The 18,691-nt window shown below is 39.8% G+C and overlaps 1 protein-coding gene and 1 pseudogene across 1 annotated transcript; one reads left to right on the forward strand and one right to left on the reverse strand.

Moving 5' to 3' along the window:
- Positions 1-7,230: 7,230 nt before the first annotated feature.
- LOC140931484 (uncharacterized) lies at positions 7,231-9,969 on the reverse strand. Its single transcript, XM_073381294.1, has one exon. It carries the CDS (start codon positions 9,967-9,969, stop codon positions 7,231-7,233), a length of 2,739 nt encoding a protein of 912 aa, XP_073237395.1.
- A 7,541-nt stretch (positions 9,970-17,510) lies between these two features.
- Positions 17,511-18,691, forward strand: part of LOC140929301 (amidase-like) — a 2,818-nt pseudogene continuing 1,637 nt past the window's right edge.

Below are 18,691 nucleotides of genomic sequence, written 5' to 3' on the forward strand. Positions count from 1 at the left end.
TAGACAGCCACGCAATGGATTCAGATTTAATCCTTCGTATGCATAATGCATTTTTGTTCATAACATTGTCAATAAAATATGTTTAAAACCTTTATTTCTTGTGTCTTTTACTAGTGTACTAAAATTCCCTACATTTACTATAGCGGACCGCCAAGGAAACACCTTTTTCAGTCTAAGTCTTGTAGTCATGACCTGAGCGATCTATCATGGGTCAATTTGAGTCTTACATCTTGTAGAGCAAAGGTTCTCACTCTTTTGGTAGTTTAAAGTGAAGTTATTACTGACAAAGTGTTCACACGAGCACTTTTTTCCACGTAGCCGCCATCTTGGATTATTGCGATCGACACTCCGATAAGTTCAGTCCGATAGGGCTAAGAATGTGGCGTTTTACTGCGGGTAATAAGTTTTACTGTAGGTAAAAAGTTTATTCCTAGGTAAAAAGGACATGGCTAAAAACATACACACACATATACCTATAAAAAAACCCACACACACACGATCGTTCGATCGAGAGAAAACGTTTCAAAACGTTTTTACAGTAAAGTCGCTATTGCGCATGCGTAGTGCACAAAGGAACCCTCTAAAACTCTTTAACCTAAGTTAAATATACTTTATAAACATTTAAGACTAGTTTAAAAACGTTTTAGAACGTTTTTACATCACATTTATTACCGCGCATGCGTAGTGCGCAGGGGACAGAAATTCTGTACCACATGTGTGAGTCGTAACTTTCATACACATATATAAGTTAAGTTATTCTATACCTAGAATAACGAATGTCCGAGTCCTCTTCGGCGCTCTCCGAGTGCCGAGAACTTCTCGATCTTTTGACCTTGCTTAGAAATTGAATTGATTATCTCTTAGTAGTACTAGGCGTCAGTAGTGGTCTCAAAGGATGCCGCCGCTTTGATTGACAGGCGGCATCCAGTAACTAGGCAACTTTCAGTTGCCTAGTTACTTGACACCCCAGTGCCGTCTAGTACTACTAAGAGATAATCAATTCAATTTCTAAGCAAGGTCAAAAGATCGAGAAGTTCTCGGCACTCGGAGAGCGCCGAAGAGGACTCGGACATTCGTTATTCTAGGTATAGAATAACTTAACTTATATATGTGTATGAAAGTTACGACTCACACATGTGGTACAGAATTTCTGTCCCCTGCGCACTACGCATGCGCGGTAATAAATGTGATGTAAAAACGTTCTAAAACGTTTTTAAACTAGTCTTAAATGTTTATAAAGTATATTTAACTTAGGTTAAAGAGTTTTAGAGGGTTCCTTTGTGCACTACGCATGCGCAATAGCGACTTTACTGTAAAAACGTTTTGAAACGTTTTCTCTCGATCGAACGATCGTGTGTGTGTGGGTTTTTTTATAGGTATATGTGTGTGTATGTTTTTAGCCATGTCCTTTTTACCTAGGAATAAACTTTTTACCTACAGTAAAACTTATTACCCGCAGTAAAACGCCACATTCTTAGCCCTATCGGACTGAACTTATCGGAGTGTCGATCGCAATAATCCAAGATGGCGGCTACGTGGAAAAAAGTGCTCGTGTGAACACTTTGTCAGTAATAACTTCACTTTAAACTACCAAAAGAGTGAGAACCTTTGCTCTACAAGATGTAAGACTCAAATTGACCCATGATAGATCGCTCAGGTCATGACTACAAGACTTAGACTGAAAAAGGTGTTTCCTTGGCGGTCCGCTATAGTAAATGTAGGGAATTTTAGTACACTAGTAAAAGACACAAGAAATAAAGGTTTTAAACATATTTTATTGACAATGTTATGAACAAAAATGCATTATGCATACGAAGGATTAAATCTGAATCCATTGCGTGGCTGTCTAGCTAAATATTCTTGTTTAGCGAGTTCGCGTAGTTCTGTCAGTAAGTCTTTTGGTTTTTCGTCTTCGTTGGAGTAAATGTCCTCCTCCTCAGAGCTTTCTCTTATAACCTTGGATTTATAGATAGCTGGTTTTCTTGACCTTTTCACTGTAGGTTTCGTTTGTTTCTTCTTCGCAGTCTGTTTCACTGTTTTCGTTTTCTTTGCGGGTGGCTTTTCACGTTTACATTTGACTAGTTGCTTCGGACTTTCAACGTTGTGTGTGACTGCTGGTTGTACGTCTGTTATCTTTGGGACTGTGTGCGTACTTTTTGTGATGTTCGGGTAAGTATAACAGTTACCAAAGACATTAGCAATCACTTGTTTCTCGCTGGCTGTTTTAGGGTGATTGTCTAAAATAATATACCCGTAGGGTTTTTCGGTTTCTTTCATATAAGCAGACATAAATTTCGGTCTATCCTTCGCAAATGTTCGCTCCGCCATGATGTCCATTTGTTTTCGATCACTAGGACTACGAAACAATACCATGTATAGGGCGTTTCGTGAAATGTTGGTATTAAATTTCCCCTTGGGAAACATATTTTGTAACAGTAAAATGACACTTAAATTACGATGACGGCCACGAGTAAACAGCTGAGATATGAGTGGACTTTGCACAGCTTCTTCCATCAAGTCATCAAACACCCATAGGTTATGAACCTGATCATTGATGTCTTCTAAATTGTCGTTTACTACTGGTAACCCTTGAGCAAACGTAATACTTTTCCTGAGTGTCGATTGTATGCGTTCATACAGTGGTTGCCACTGGGTGTAAAACCATTGAATCTTTGTGGTTTTCCTACTTGGGTATTTGATACGTTTGCTTGAAAGCAATTGTTCCACAAAATAGGATTTCCCACTCTGAGTAGGTCCTATGACCATCATTGATGCCGGGTGTTGAAACTTAAACTCAGGGTAAGGTTGTATCTCTAAACATCCTGAAGCATTAAGAATTGGTGAGAACGACTGTGAAAATGTAGCGTTCTTCAAGTACAATTGTCGTTCATCGCTAGATAAATGATGAACCTGACGTAAGTGTTCGCTTAGTTTTAGTAAATCCTGTTTTCCGCAAATAGGACACACACGTCTGTGGCAGTAAGGCATCTTGACACTACGAAGTCTTAACACAAATGATTGTGATGACTAACATAATGAATTCGTTCTATTTATAGTTTTTTAGACCCATTAAAATGTGAGGGACCTTATAAGGTCCCTGGGACCTTGATAATTTTAGGGGCCTTTAAGGCCCCGGGGCCTTGGTGGTCTGAGGGGCCTTGTAGGGGCCTTGTAGGGGCCTTGGGCCTTAAGAATTTTTCGTAGGGGCCTTGGGACCTTTGGATGACACATTTGTAAGTTGCAGACTTTTTCCACCCATAAGAATTTTATTTTTGTAGACTTTTTCACACGTAAGAATTTTATTTTTGTAGACTTTTTCACACATAAGAATTTTATTTTTGTAGACTTTTTCACACATAAGATTTTTAGTTGTTGACTTTGACTGCAAACTTTGACTGAAAATTTTGACTTCAATCTACTCATTGAAAGACAACTGTATGAGCAAACCTCCATTCAAGTTTTGTTTCATAGTAAGCTGATCCACTAACCCGTCCATGATTTCATCCATTTTGTTATAAGACCACTGATCTACGCGGAATTCACAGGTATAGACGACCTCACAATGTTCTCTGGAGGAGGCTCTGATTTTAATCTTGGATGTCTTGGAAGGTTTTGTTAATTCAATAATGTCATTCAATCCGTGGTATATAGGATACACTATTTCAAAATCCATATTTCTCATACCTTCTTTTGACGGAGGCTTTTAGGTTATGTCAACGACATATAAATAAGAACCAAATATTTGGGTATAACTGACTTGAAACAAGGGATCATCCAATGCTAACTCCATCCAATGGCAATTCTCCTGATTCTCAGGGTACATTTCTCTCTCTGTTTGCTCATGTGTAATCCACATGTCTTCTAAATCTTGATTCCGCGGTTCCTCTACTGGAGACCATTCATCATGCAGTCCTATCTTCATGATACCTTGTGTTAAATGAATGATAGTTTCACACGAACTATTCTTTTATGTTTTTCAGATCTCACCTCAGGCTATAAATTGACATCGGTCTCACATTAAGAAATCATTTTTATCTCACCTCTTGTATGGGAAACATGTCTGCACTCGAAGAAACTCCCGCTGTCTCTGAACCTATCAAAGAAAATAATCCTCCCACTGTGTCTGAACCCACTTAGAAAAATATGGAAACTACAGTAAAAAGCAAGAAACCTACACTAAAAAGTTATCGTCAAAAACTGCAAGCAATCCAGGCACGTATCAAGTATCGTGAAAAAGCCATCAAGGGATTCAGAAACCATCTCAAAAAGGGCACATTTCCTAAACGGTTCAAATCATTACGGCCCTTCCCAAAAATGGAATCACCAGAATCACAAGCAGTCGTGAATGCGGCCTGTGAACAAGTACATTGTGTCATTTTAGATCAAATGATTTTGGATGAGGAGAAAAAACTTGTGCAAGATCAAACCAGTTATCAAACCATGAAAAAGGAACGGGCATGTGAACGCTCTCAGTTACTCAAGACATCCAAAAAACCCCAGAAATTGTCTGTGACACAGCTCATGCAGGAACTCACCGATTTGCAGTCCAAATATACCCAGCTCTGTAATCAATTAAACAGCACTCAGTAAAAATAAAACACATGTTTAAACTGTAATCATTGTGTGATTTTTTTATTATTATTGACCTCCTAAAACTAGTTACACGTATAGTGAAAAAAGTTACAATGCAGTAAACGTTAACTGTCCTCTAACATACTTGGCTTTCAATTTAAGCGGATATGATTGACCTACAATCAAAGTCTCTTGTTTAGGATATTCCACCAAAACTTCGTGTTTATTCTCTAAGTTTTTGGTGACTGGTGGGTTTAAATGTTTCACTACTTCTGAACCTTTAGCGAGTACTGTGTTTGATGTCACTGTAAACTTTTGTAAACCTTCGTCGTTTTCTCCTTGATATGTCCCTTGTATGTCTTCTTTTAATATATGGTCGAAATATGCAATCACTTTACCCACTCGAGGATCAATGTTCTCAATACATGTTGAACCTACAAAGGTGCGGTTTCCATTGATCTTGTTTTCCAGAAAGAAGTAAGACTTTATGGGTGTCTGACCGCAGTGGCAAATCTTGTGTTCGTTCTCTTCAATGGGTCGTGACTCCACAAACATCCATTCGTCTTTGCAATCTCGCTCTTCACTCAAATGTTGTAAATGTAGTTGCAAATTGACGTCTTACTCCTTGCAAATATACCCGTGAACACGTCGCATGTGCGTTTGCCTGCTGTCTTGTCTTGTAAATGATGCGTTGCAGTGCCAACATTTGTAGCAGGGTTTTACCTCAGCACATACAGTTTCCAAATGAAGTTTCATTTTTTGTTTACCTGTGAATACTTGACGACATTTTGGACAAGTAAACCTTTGCGGATTCTTCAAATGTTGCCGTTGTACATGCCGTTGCATATTACCCTTCTGTGAAAACGAGAGTGGGCAGTATGGACAATGATATCGATTCTCTGTTGTACCACACTGCTTCTTATGAGGAAAGAAATTGCCTTTGCTCATTTCTTTTCCACATGTAGGACATGGTCTTGGATACGTGACTTTCGGCATGTTGCAAATCTGTAATGTTTTCACCAAATTTTCGATGCACTGAAATACATGTTCAAAGGTCCCAAGGGTAATGACGTCAGCAGGACATGTCTGGGCGTGATGGTCCCTTGGGATCTTACATGTTTAGGCATGTTTTTTCGTGAATCACTGTGATGACCAATTTCATGTTATTAGCAAGTGCTTGAAGTTTAGCTAATAACCAATTATAACTCAGAGCATCGAACATGGCTAACATAGTGCGTGATAAGGACACAGTCCACGGAAAGAAGGCAAATACTGGAATATTGGTCAGCACCCCTAAACATTTTGTGATTGGGAGAGCAATCGGTTCCACGGTGTGTAGGGTTAAATAACATCTTGTTTTCATGGATAATCTTCGACTTTTCACCCAATGTTGTACTGCACGTAATAAACCATCGCTCATTGACATCAACAGACTTTCATTCCATGCTGGTACTCTGTGTTGGTGTACTGTGAGATCCAATTGAAATTCTTGCACAGCGTCGTTATTTCTCACCACTCTGTCTGCAAATTCTGTTAACTCCACTGAAATCACTGGATTGTACAGATTATACCAATGTCCACTTTTGAAACGTTTTTCTTGCCAATACGATAACTGCTCCAAATCTTGCATTGACATCGTCTGCATTTTGACTGTCTTCCACACACTCACATTCGCACTTGTTTTTTATGATTGAAATAAAGTGTGTCATCACATTTTTATTTACACTCGTACCCAGTCCTTCTCCTAGTTAGGGTTAAAATGGTAATTAGCCCTACTCCTTTGGGATTAGGGTTAGGGGTTAAAATGGTAATGAGGTTAGGGTTAAACCCTAGCCCCCTTGGGATTAGGGTTAGGGTTAAAATGATAATAAGCCCTAGTCCTTTGGGATTAGGGTTAGGGATAAAATGCTAATAAGGTTAGGGTTAGGATTTAGGGTTAGGGTTAGGGTTTAGGGTAAGGGTTTAGGGTTAGGGTTAGGGTTAGGGGTTAGGGTTAGGGTTAGAGTTTAGGGTTAGGGTTAGGGTAAGTTTAGGGTTAGGGTTAGGATTTAGGGTTAGGGTTAGGGTTAGGATTTAGGGTTAGGGTTAGGGGTTAGGGGTTAGGGTTAGGGTTAGGATTTAGGGTTAGGATTTAGGACTAGGATTTAGAGCTAGGATTTAGGTTAGGATTTAGGGTTAGGATTTAGGGTTTAGGTTAGGGTTAGTGTTAGGGTTAGGGTTAGGAATTGGGGTTGGTTTAGGGTTAGGGTTAGGGTTAGGGTTAAGGTTTGGGTTAGGGTTAGGGTTAGGGTTACGGTTACGGTTAGGGGTAGGGGTAGGGTTAGGGTTAGGGTTAGGGTTAGGGTATTTTTTCTTTGGTTTTAGGTTTGGGAAATTTTCCCTTGGTTTAAGGTTTGGGAAATTTTCCCCTGGTTTAAGGTTTGGGAATTTTCTTCCTTGTTAAAGTTTTTTGTGATTTTTTTCTCTTTGGTTTAAGGATTGGGAAATTTTCACACTAATAACCATACACACAAAAATTTGTAACAAGAACACACTTTATTGGTTGACGCCACCATGCAGACCTTACCTCTATTTTACAAGACTATAGACTAGAGCTCGCGCTACCAAGCCAACTGTGCTCTATTTTACAACAAAATAAAAACTTAGCACATGCAAAAATTACAACCTCACATAGCCATAGGGGTATGTCAGCCCTGTTCCTTTTTCAATCACGCGCTTGTCCCAATTGACACCAAACACTTTCACTAAATCTGTTAAACTAACCGTCTTGTTGGTGTTATCTGTAACAAAATGATTCTTTATTTCTATTTCCATGAGTCTTCTTTGCTCCAAAGGATGTGACAGTTCTTTCTGAATGTGCTGCATCATGGAGTTACAATTCAACACTTGGTTAATTTCAAAGGAACTCTTGGTCCCCTTGTTCTTGCACTCCGTTTTACCCTTCGCTGTCTGATAGCAGTACGATTTAGGTCCTGCCGATCCAAACACTTCTATGGTGTCTCCTTCTAATTCGTCCGTCATTTGACCAAGAAACACTCCTGTAGGGATTTTCACTTCTCCAGGCTTGTAACTGTAAATCACTGAATCTGTGTCATAGTATAACACTTGCTCGTTTAACTTTTCCAATTCGGAATATAGCTTTAAACGAGCCAGAGATGTTGTGAAGGCCGCGGCGAATATATTGATCTTTCCACTGCTTTGACAAGCATCCTCAAATTTCAGGGTGCTGACTTCCATGACATCCTCGTTAAAAATACGCACATCTTTAACTATAATGGTAGGATCTTGAACAATTTTCTCCCATGTGTCCGGATCCTGAATTGAGTGTGTTTGTGTGCGATGCTCGTTCTCGCCAAATTTCCCCCAAAAGCTGTTCAACATTAATTTGGCGACTTGTTTACGACCTGGATTCTTTTCTATTTTTTCAGGGTCTAGATCAATCCCCTCGTGTTCTTTGTAATCGTGGATATAGGTGGCTTTCTGTTCTTCTGTTTCTACCCCTGACGGCCATCCACTGGCTTCTGTTTTGTGCTTGAGCCACGTATTCACATACGGTGCAAATAACCCCTCCTTTCTCTGGTCGTCAGGAAAGTGCCATACTTCATGGATTTTTAGGATTTGGCAGCCTTTCTCGACTGCTTTTAGCAGCTCCGGAGTACACCATGTACCTGTCATCATTCGTTCTTTATCACTGTGTGGACAGAGATTGGTCCGTTCAAACCAGGGTTGTTCTGCTTGATCCTCTGCACATTTGACACATAAAGGAAACAGCAATTTTTCATTCTGCTTCACCGGTAACACTGGATGCAGCAATTTTTCTGGTGCCAAGACATTGACTTTAGCAATTCCAAAGTAATCTTGGATGTTTTGGTTCACAGGGTTGACAATGATGTGAGGGTGCCCAATGGGATACGTTCCATACTTGTTGATGGTGGGGTAAAGGCTCGTAAAATCCTCATATAAAATTTCTTCTTCTTTGCCTGCCTGGTAATAACATTTGGCCATGCCTGTTCGGCCTCCAAAGAATGCCTCTCTTGGGTTCAAAGGAGAAACCCATGACATTTTATCGATTTGCTCTTGCAAGTTTGGACATTGTTTCAGTTTTTTGTTAAAATCACACTCCCATTGTTCCTTCACTGTATAACCCGCTTCTTTTAACAGCTCTGTTTTTCGTTGGGTGACTTGATAAATTTCTTCTACCGTTCTATCTGGATGGTGAAAGGTTTTCACATGCCTGCCATTCGGTTTACATTTACGGCATCCATGGTACTCGCATCCTTGGAACTCGTACACTGTTTTAGTTATGTGATCATAACCATCCACAGTGACTCTGCTACCCTTGATTTGAAGTACTTGTTCTCCTCCATTGCGGGAATGTTTGATTCTATTGCCTCCTAATTTGAGATCTTCCAAATACAACCATTGTAAAGCGATTTTGCTTTGGTTCACTTTAAGGCCACCCCATCCTTGCACTGGTTCTACAGCAATGGTTTTCGGCTGCATCTGGTGATTCCGCCAGAAATAATGACACGTGGAGGCAATCGTAATACATTGAGTCAGTGGATTAAATCCTGCCTCGTTCTTGGTGTCTTGAGCAAATTTCAGACAACCTTCTCGTAACAATTGGACGTCGCTTTTGCAATAGTCCAGCATTTCGTTTTGAAAGTTCCAAGTCTCCCCCTTGCGTACTTGCTCTGCATGCCAAGTTTCGCATTCTTCTTTCTTATCTTTAGACATGTGCTGGGGCTCAAAGAACTCAAGGTCTGGGATCTTGCCCTCGTAGTGTAAATGCTTCAACATGGAAAATTTATGCGGGAAAAATCCTTTCTTCAGTTCTGTCAAACCAAAAGTTTTTGGAAATGCCGCAAGGGGCATATTCAAAAAGTTCAATGAATCTTTGAAAATCAGATTGTGATGCTTGAAGTGTAACATCTTCGTACCTGTCCCCATTTGATCTGTGACTTTTAAATTCTGGTTGTACAGGGTATTTGTCGTCAGCACGCCATCAAAGCCTTTCAAATTATGAAAGAATATTGTGTACTCTGGTAATTTTCCTTTTCCTCCGTTTTCCTGCTTTTCTTCTTCAGCCCATGTTTGAACTGTGTCGAGAAATAGACTCACACAATTCGTACCCCAGTGGTGATAGATCGTTTTGCTACGTCCTTTTGTAAAACAGATCAGAATCGGGATGAATGTTTTGTTGCTATCAATTAAACATTCAATATCGGCAAAGATCAAATCATCCGCATAAATCTTCTTTGTCAGTTTTTCTTTTGGTAAACGTTCGTTGACCATGTCTAGAGTAATGCCTTCTAATGACACTCCTTCATCTAACAACTCATCAATGACTTTTTCCTGCAAATCTGCTAATTGGATTTCAACCATGGGTACTCCCATATTGATGTAATCCAAATCTTTTAATTTTTTCTTCCGTTGAGCAATCAATGCATCAATCTCGTCTTGTGTACTTTGATCCGGTAAACCTTCAACAATCGTTCCCAAAATTGTTTCTATTTTCTTCTTCTTGCTTCTTAATTTTTGTAAGGCTCTCTTGAATTTTTGTTCTTCCTCACTGGTAATGTAACACTTATGCTGGTAAATAGGAACAAATTCCAAGCAATGTTTACACTGTGCATGCAAGCATTTGTGAGGAAAGTCTTGGTTCACTTTGTAAGTCACCATACACTGAGGACATCGTTGAAAATCTCGACAAGTGCTTTTCAGTTCCAAGATGGGGGTCAAACGTTCATGGAGTTGTTGTTCTAATCTTTCTCTTGTTTTTTTTCATGTCCTTCTTTTCTTCTACTGTTTCAATGAAATGTGCTAAAAAACACTGCTCACCATAGAATTCACGTTTGCAAATTCTACAGCTACGATCTGGTTTCGCCCATAACGTAAAATCTTGACATCCCTCTTCATCATTTGCTGTGTTTCTTTTACAGGCAGGGCAATTTTTAGCTTGACAATGGTGATGGGCACTGTCTTCGCTATTGTAGCCTTTGCAGCACTTTTTGCAAAAATAACTACGGTTCATAAATCCAGGAATGCTGTATAAACCATCGTAATGGGCTTTTTCCTGGTTCTGTTCGTCCACATACACTGACTTTACCAGAGCAATAATTTTGTTTTCGTCTTCGTACTTGTCTCCTTTAAAGATCACACCACCCCGTGTAGCATCCACTACAATGATTCTAAATCCTTGTTGGCCTAGGTACTCTTGAAATGTATTCACTTCGTCTAAACCGCATAAGCCCTCGGGAACATTAGCTTCTTGGTGGAGCTTTTTAGCTTCTTTTAGTTGCTGGGTATTTATTCCTCGATCCAGAGAAATATTTTTGAACGTGTTAGGTTCACCTGCTTGGCGTTTGGCATACTCACGCATCACCACGATGGCACGGGCACAACAGAGAGTATCCTTGTTTTTTATTTCACAAACGCACTTGGATTCCTTCGCCATCTGTTCCCATATTTTCTGACCTGGACTTGCACCTGCCCGTTTACCACCTTTGCGTTCTGGTCGGCTGAACAATACCGAGGCTGAGAATCCGACATCATTCGTAATGAACTCTCCGCTGTTCAGGACGTGGCTAAGATTTTGTAGAACAGCTTGAGTCATGGCAGCTCGCTTTGTAAAATCGCCCACATCAATTTTCCACGTTTCTCCTGTTAAACCATCCCTACGATGCTCTCTACTACCGATCTGAAGTGTCATCCAATAATCTTCTGGTATTTGGAGTTCCTCAATCAAATGGTCGGTTGCTTCTGCAATAGCGTGGGTTGCAGCAATATTCAAGTCTTCGGACTCTTTCGGAGAGCGTTGCTGATCAAGGGTCATTATGAATGTTTGGTTCACTACAGCATTTTGTTTCCAGCGTTTGGCAGAACCTAATTTGGTTACATTCGCCACAAAGAGCGGAGTAGGTCCCTTGTTGTACTCTTCGTTTTTCTCTTGTGGTTTAATCTCTGGTTTTAATTCTTTGACATCAAAATTGGAATCTTCAGCTGGACGCTTCATACCACGAGTAACTGCACCACCAGTCTGAGAATCTTCCGATAGACGTGTGACTTTGTCTGCATGCAATAACTCTAGACGTAAGAGTTCAGCAGACTCCTTTGCTTTCCGCTTGGCTGCTTCGGAGTGGAACTTCTTCACATGTCTTAACATATCATCTTTTCTTGTAAATGTGGACTGACAGTGTGGACATGGAACAGGATCTACTTTCTTCTCACAATGTTTTCTATGTCTTGAGAAATTACTTCGATTGTTAATTTTGGTTCCACAGGTCGGACAGGGACGTGGGTAAGTAATTGCCATGATGAGAGCTCCGTTCACTACAACGTATCGTAATAAAATGAGTATGGTTATAGATATCCGGCTTTTATACCTTGTGTTATTATAAAATGATGTCAAGTTCTAAAAATAGAAACAAATTCTGCTGAGTCAACAAAATGTACGTGACGTCAATGGGCTTGCCTAAACATGCCCAAACATAAACCGTGATGGAATTAACTTGTTTAACCCTCGACATTAAACGTTAGGTTAGCTTAGGAAAAGGGTTAGGGTTAGGACATTTAGTTAGGTTTTGGAAAACTTAGTTACAAAACTAAAACTGAGTCAGCAAAAACAAAGTGTGACGTCAATGGGCTTGCTCAAACTTGCCCATAATCACTCAAGTGTGACCTGAACCCTAAACATAAAAATAAACATTGGGTTAGGAAATTTAGATAGGTTAGGACATTTAGTTAGGTTAGGAAATTTAGTTAGGTTTTGGAAATTTAGTTAGGTTAGGAAATTTTTTTGACTGATTTAACCCTAAACACTGCGCCCGACTGATTTAACCCTAAACACTGCGTCCGACTGATTTAACCCTAAACACTGCGCCCCACTAATTTAACCCTAAACATAAAAGTAAACATTGGGTTAGGACATTTAGTTAGGTTAGGACATTTAGTAAGGTTAGGAAATTTAGTTAGGTTAGGACAAATATTTAACCCTAAACACTGCGCCCGACTGATTTAACCCTAAACATAAAAGTAAACGTTGGGTTAGGACATTTAGTTAGGTTAGGAAATTTAGTTAGGTTAGGACATTCACTCGACAGATTTAACCCTAAACACTGCGCCCTACTAATTTAACCCTAAACATAAAAGTAAACATTTGTGTTAGTTTAGGAAATTTAATTTAGTTAGGTTTTGGAAAACTCACTCGACAGATTTAACCCTAAACATGAAACTCACGTGTAACTCTCACGCGGTCATCACGTGTGATGTCCGCGGTGTCCGAAAAAAATGTGCTCCGTTTTGTACCTGACTAGACCCCCTGAACTACTAAGGGAGTCAGGATTCAGCCCATCGGGGGGGGGAGGAGTATGTTATAGCGGAAGTACCCGCGCTCCCTGTTTATGTTCGTATCGTGGTGGCCGCCATCTTTGATTTTATCATAACCGCCTTTGACTCACGCCGGTGGAATTCAACATGGCGGTCATCAAGCAGAAACATTCGCGTACCCGAAAAAAACGCCTCCAATAAAGACTAGGGATGGATTGAATCGGGAAATATTATTGATTACCTCTCCTACATACCTTTAAAGGTAAAAGGTAAAGTAACCATATTTTTAATACGTCGATCCTCGTGACAGTAATAACTGATAAACTTGACGTCGACGGTGCGGTCATTTTACCCCCTATCTCCATTAGCGCTTCGTTTTTAAGGGTATTTAAAGCTAGACAAAGCTACACAGAAAGGAGAGAAGTTGAAACAAGGATATGGTGTCACCGCGGATCGAACTCGAGACCTCGCACACTGAAGGCCCGCACTCTAACCAACAGTGCCAACCTTGCTTTTTATGAAGTAGTGATAACCACAACCTCGTCCCCAGGGCTTTTCCCTTAAAAAGTGGGTGGCGCCCCACCCATTTTTTCAGGGAAAAGCCCTGGGGACGAGGTTGATAACCAATAATAAAAATTTACTTACAAGCGCTTTTCATCTCATGAAAAGAAAGCATCAGCAAAAGTAAAACATTTACGGAACGCATTTTGACCTAAAATTAAAACACAAAATATATTGTGTCAAAGCATGATGATGATGGTGATGATGATGATGATGATGATGATGATGGTGGTGGTGGTGTTGGTGTTGCGCTTAGTCTGAAGGCCCACAAGAAATTTTCGAGAAAAATTCGGCAAAAATTTCCTATTTTTGACCAGAACGTCCCATTAACACTAGCTTTCAATGACAGACTCTAGAAGTCAAAGAAATTCGGTAATCAGCAAGTAATGCTGAGCCATGAACCACAAGGCGTTGACAAGGACCGGACAAAAATACTTTTTTTGCACACCGCAGGACGCTGGCGTTGTTAAGGGCGCTAGGGTTTAAGTGACAAGCAATAAACTTCCTACCGCGAAAAGCAATTAGTTTCTTTACCGTTTGATCCAATCATCGGTCAGTTATTCGATAAAGCGTCACATTTTTTAACAAGATTAAGGCGGCATCTGGCGATAGGGTAATTGAGAAGAGATTACAATTTAACATAAGCCAGAGATTTGCGTTCGAAAGAAGGCTTTTCTTTTTCTTTTTGATATTTATTTAAAACAATACTGTTGCGATCGGGATTTCAAGTGACGGGATGATCGAATGGAGCCAAAAGTCAAGACCCAAAAAAATCCCTGGACCAAAAATTAACCTCCAAAAAATCCCATGCCGGGCACACGAGACATTGCAGACTATTGTATAACACGTGCGATTTAAAGCGACACCATAGTTAACCATTAAACAACAGCAAAACACGTTTGTTTGTACTTTATTCGCAGAACTACGCAGCCAGGGCACTACCGATTCTTTTTAATACCCCCCAAAAAATCCCTACTCAAATCAAGCTACCCAAGCCAAATTTTCGTACCCAAAAAAATCCTTCGATCATCCCTGTCACTTGAAATCCCGAGTACCCCCCCCCCCTGGGTTCTATACCCATTTTAATAGCATCATGTTAACAAATAATATTGCTTTTGGCCGCCATAAAGTTAATTGACACAAAGCCCAAATATGCAAACAAATCCCACGCTAATTTTTGAGTATACCCTTGCATTCCTGGTTCGCTTTGAAGCGTTCTTTCAAAAGTGAATTTCCACGTTTGAAAGCAGATATGCAAATAAATCCCACGCAAATATGCAAACAAATCCTGCTTTGAAGCGTTTTTTTAAAAGTGAATTTCCACGTTTGAAAGCAGATATGCAAATAAATCCCACGCAAATATGCAAACAAATCCCACGCTAATTTTTGAGTATACCCTTGCATTTCTGGTTCGCTTTGAAGCGTTCTTTAAAAGTAAATTTCCACGTTTGAAAGCAGAAAGAGTGAATAAGGAATGAGACAGAACACCAGGGGTCCGTATTTCGAGAGTCATGTTTAAAATTAAAATCTTAGAAAGCGAGGGTACTAACCCCCATAACCAGCCCATTTTGTTTTGTTAACGGATGCTATTATTGCAATTACGAGAAAAACGGCCCCCAGGATTAGCGTTCACGGGCACATTTTGAACGTAATAAAGAGTAAAACCAGGTACAACCACAGACAGACCACCCTCTGTTAGTGGGACGGTTGTTGATTGAAATCCGAGCGTCGATCTTTTCTTCTTTTGAAGAAATACAGATAACATTTTCTTCAAACTTTTATTGAAACATTTCCCTTAAAATCTGCAATTTGGAACAAACGATAGCCACCGTAAAAAAGCCGTGACATAGGCCTAGTAGGGGAGTTGCTCGCTATGGGCTCCTAGTATCCGATCGAATTACCATGAACCTCGACGGTACACAGAACAACGGCAGTGCTTTTTTGGCTTTCTTTAGTGAAATTTTGAGTTTTCGTTAAAAGATTTCGCATTCTAAGATGTTTTTACTGAAAGTTCAGTAAAGTAATTTTTCAAACTGCCCACGTACCGTACCCACCTTCTTACAGCTTCGAGAATCGGTTAAGACAACTCAGATTAGGTTGCTTGCAGTCCGCTTTTCTCTTAAAATCCGTCTACTACTTGGATTGAGATTGAGACGTTACGAGAAAAGACGGACTGCTGACTCTTTTGTAGTAAACAAATCCTCCGTCAGCTCAGAAACGGCGTAACGATTGGTCAATTGCATAGCTGTTGACAGATCATTGACTGGTCTGTGGTGAGATTGTAAACAATAAAAATTGTCACACGTCACAACCAACGGCAAACAATAGCGAACCAAGCAGAATCTCAGCAATATAAAAGTTTTAGGATATCTTACAGAAGGAAGCTGCTGTAAATTTCCTCAAGGGAAACGAATTCAAGGCAATCTTACCGGATTTAAAGAAAGTGCAATTTTTTCAGTTGTTTATGTTCTATTTATAAATCGTTTCAAGTTACTGGGGTTTAATTGATTAATTAAATTACCTTGACAGCTTCGTTGTCCCCAGACAGAACAAAAGAGTCAGCAGTCTCTTTTTTTTCTTCTCGGGCTTACGCCCTCGTTTCTCGCGGCAAGCGGCTTCGCCGCTCGCGTGCTTATATTGCTGGTTTTTCAGTGTCACGCCATCCAAAAAAGATCAAAATAAGCATCAAAACCATTCGACAGATAAAGTCCAGAATCTGGGAAATGAAAGGAGGTAAATATACAAAGACCCTCGCCAAGATTTGGGTCGAAGGAATAATTCGTATACGAGATATCCGAGGAAATGTTTTACCCAAATTTATAGAGCTTTGTATGGAGACGCCATGATGGAGCTCATCCGGATGAGCTCCAACATGGCGAACGGAAGCCAACAGAAACATCTGTTACCCAGTTTTGCTACAAAAGCGTGAATTTACTCCTAGGGGAACTCATAAACATTAAAGTAATACTTTTTGTAACACTTGAACTGATAAAATAGCAAAATTCTTCGAAAAAAGTCACTTTTTTAACCTAAAGGACAGCTCTCTCGGCCGTCATGAAAATGCTAGGGAACTTATTTCGGGGCGACGGCGACCGGACTGGCCTGGAACAGAGGCAGCCGTCAATTCCTTCCAAAATTCGAACATTAAGATGGTAGTGAACTCAGGAGGACGGCGTCTTGGAAGACTACCGAAGAGGAAAATATGGCTTCACATATAAAGAATTAAGAGAATTAATGCTTATTTGCTTGCATGGAACAACAATAACAACAACAACAACAAATTTATTTCAGTATTCCCACGTTTAATAGTCACGTTGGTTAGTACGTGGTATTACCTACTATTCTAATCAATTTTCAATACATTTCACTTATACGATACTCTAACGAAAAAAGTGAGCTAAAAACACACAATTAAAATATCGGAGTTCATACTTTTTGTCTGGATACTTTCATTTGGCTCGTAGGACCATTTTGTCCATGTAAAGCTCACTAACGGTTTGCTGTTTGCCATACTGGATCAGATTGGATCTTGACTCTGTGACATGAAACATAGAAACATTATAAAGATATAAGTTTAGATAACAGAGCTTGGAAATCGAGCTTGAAATGTGACTCAAAGAAAACAAGGACAATTAAGAACGATAACCTGCAAAATTCTGGTTGCTAAACGCAACAAACCTGATTGAAATGAAAGTTAAATACTCACGTTCTCGCCACAACGCCAAACAGACCAGTTTCACGTCGCCGACGGGAGCACGACGGCAATGTGGTAAGCAAGAGCATGCGCAATATTGCACAAATCATGACGTCACGTCCGGTTGAAGTTGCCGTCGCCCTGAAAAAAGGGAACTTAAGATGGAGACGTTTTGGGCGACGGCAACTTCAACCGGACGTGATGTCATGATTTGTGCAGAATTGCGCATGCTCTTGCTCACCACTAGCATTATTTTTGTGTTTCTTTTTTGTGTCATAATATAGCACCAACTTTCTACCCTGTCAATTTGTCTTTGTTTAATAGCTGACAGTCAAAAAAAAGGAAACTTGAAGATAGGAATCTTAAAAGAAGGGTTTGGTTTGGAAATCTCCGAAGCGGATGTTGACAAGATGGTGAAGGAAGCTGCTGGACAGCTGAGCAGTAAATGCGGCGCAGTCGTCGAGGAAGTTTCAATCCCAATGCATTTAGATGGTGACTGAAATTTTATTTATTTACAAAGTACTTGCTAAAAATTCTTGTGTGTGTTTTTTTTCTTTTGCAAAGATCGGTTGCGTAGCAAAAAAAAGGTTAAAACCGGGTCCAAGTCTCCTCCGCTCACTCGGGTAGTGCGAACTCGCTTGGGAACGAGGCTGTTGAACATCAGCTTTCAGGCGGTGATCATGGCTAAAACGTTTTTCAAGTAAAGGCGAAAACTTAAAATCTCTGTCAGAAATTAATATTCGTCTTGCTTATTAAAGAATCGTATTATTTTTCCTTTCTATATAAGGATTTGGGATCTTTGATTAAGCAATTTTTCAGATGGGAGGTGATCGAATGATGCTTGAAGGAGCTGGTAAGTAGCTGTTGTCTTAGAAACAGTCAAGCTGAAGTTATGTTAGTTTAGGAAACATTGTCAATGTTTTACATTCAAAATATGCAATAAAAGTCATACTAAAATGAACTAGCCATGAAGATATGTACGGTGATCATTAATTTGGAAAAATTAGCATAACGTCAAAACAATGAATGTTGTAACGCGGATTTTTGGTCGGTTCCTGGGCCACGTTCGTCTTAAAATTTCAAGGTGCTCCAGAGAATCAATCTCAATAAAAGTTGCGGACATTAATATATACATCATCGAGATTGTGTGATGAGGTTTAAAAAGAATTTTGTCGAGCCGTTTTTGAAATATACAGGAAAGTGCTAAAAGTTCAACCACGTGCAACAAAGGAAATAGGAGACGTCTGCACGCAAGCAACACGTGCAATGTTGTTGTTTTGCATATTAAACCTTGTTGGCCACTAATTCAAGAGGTTTATTTACTAGAAAATTAAGAGATGATGATCATTTTCCTTGGCTAAATATCTTTGAGGCTTGTTGGGGATTACTGAAAACACTTTTCGTCAAAAATTCATACCTCTACTCAACTTTCCCTTTGTTTCCATCCAGGTTTTGGTTCTTCAGCGGAAATGTACTACGATACAACTCTACAAGAAGGCTGTTTTCCGTGGTCTGAAATACCACTCGAATGAATTG

The sequence above is a fragment of the Porites lutea genome, chromosome 3, assembly GCF_958299795.1.
Source record: "Porites lutea chromosome 3, jaPorLute2.1, whole genome shotgun sequence".
Classification (NCBI taxonomy): Eukaryota; Metazoa; Cnidaria; class Anthozoa; order Scleractinia; family Poritidae; genus Porites; species Porites lutea.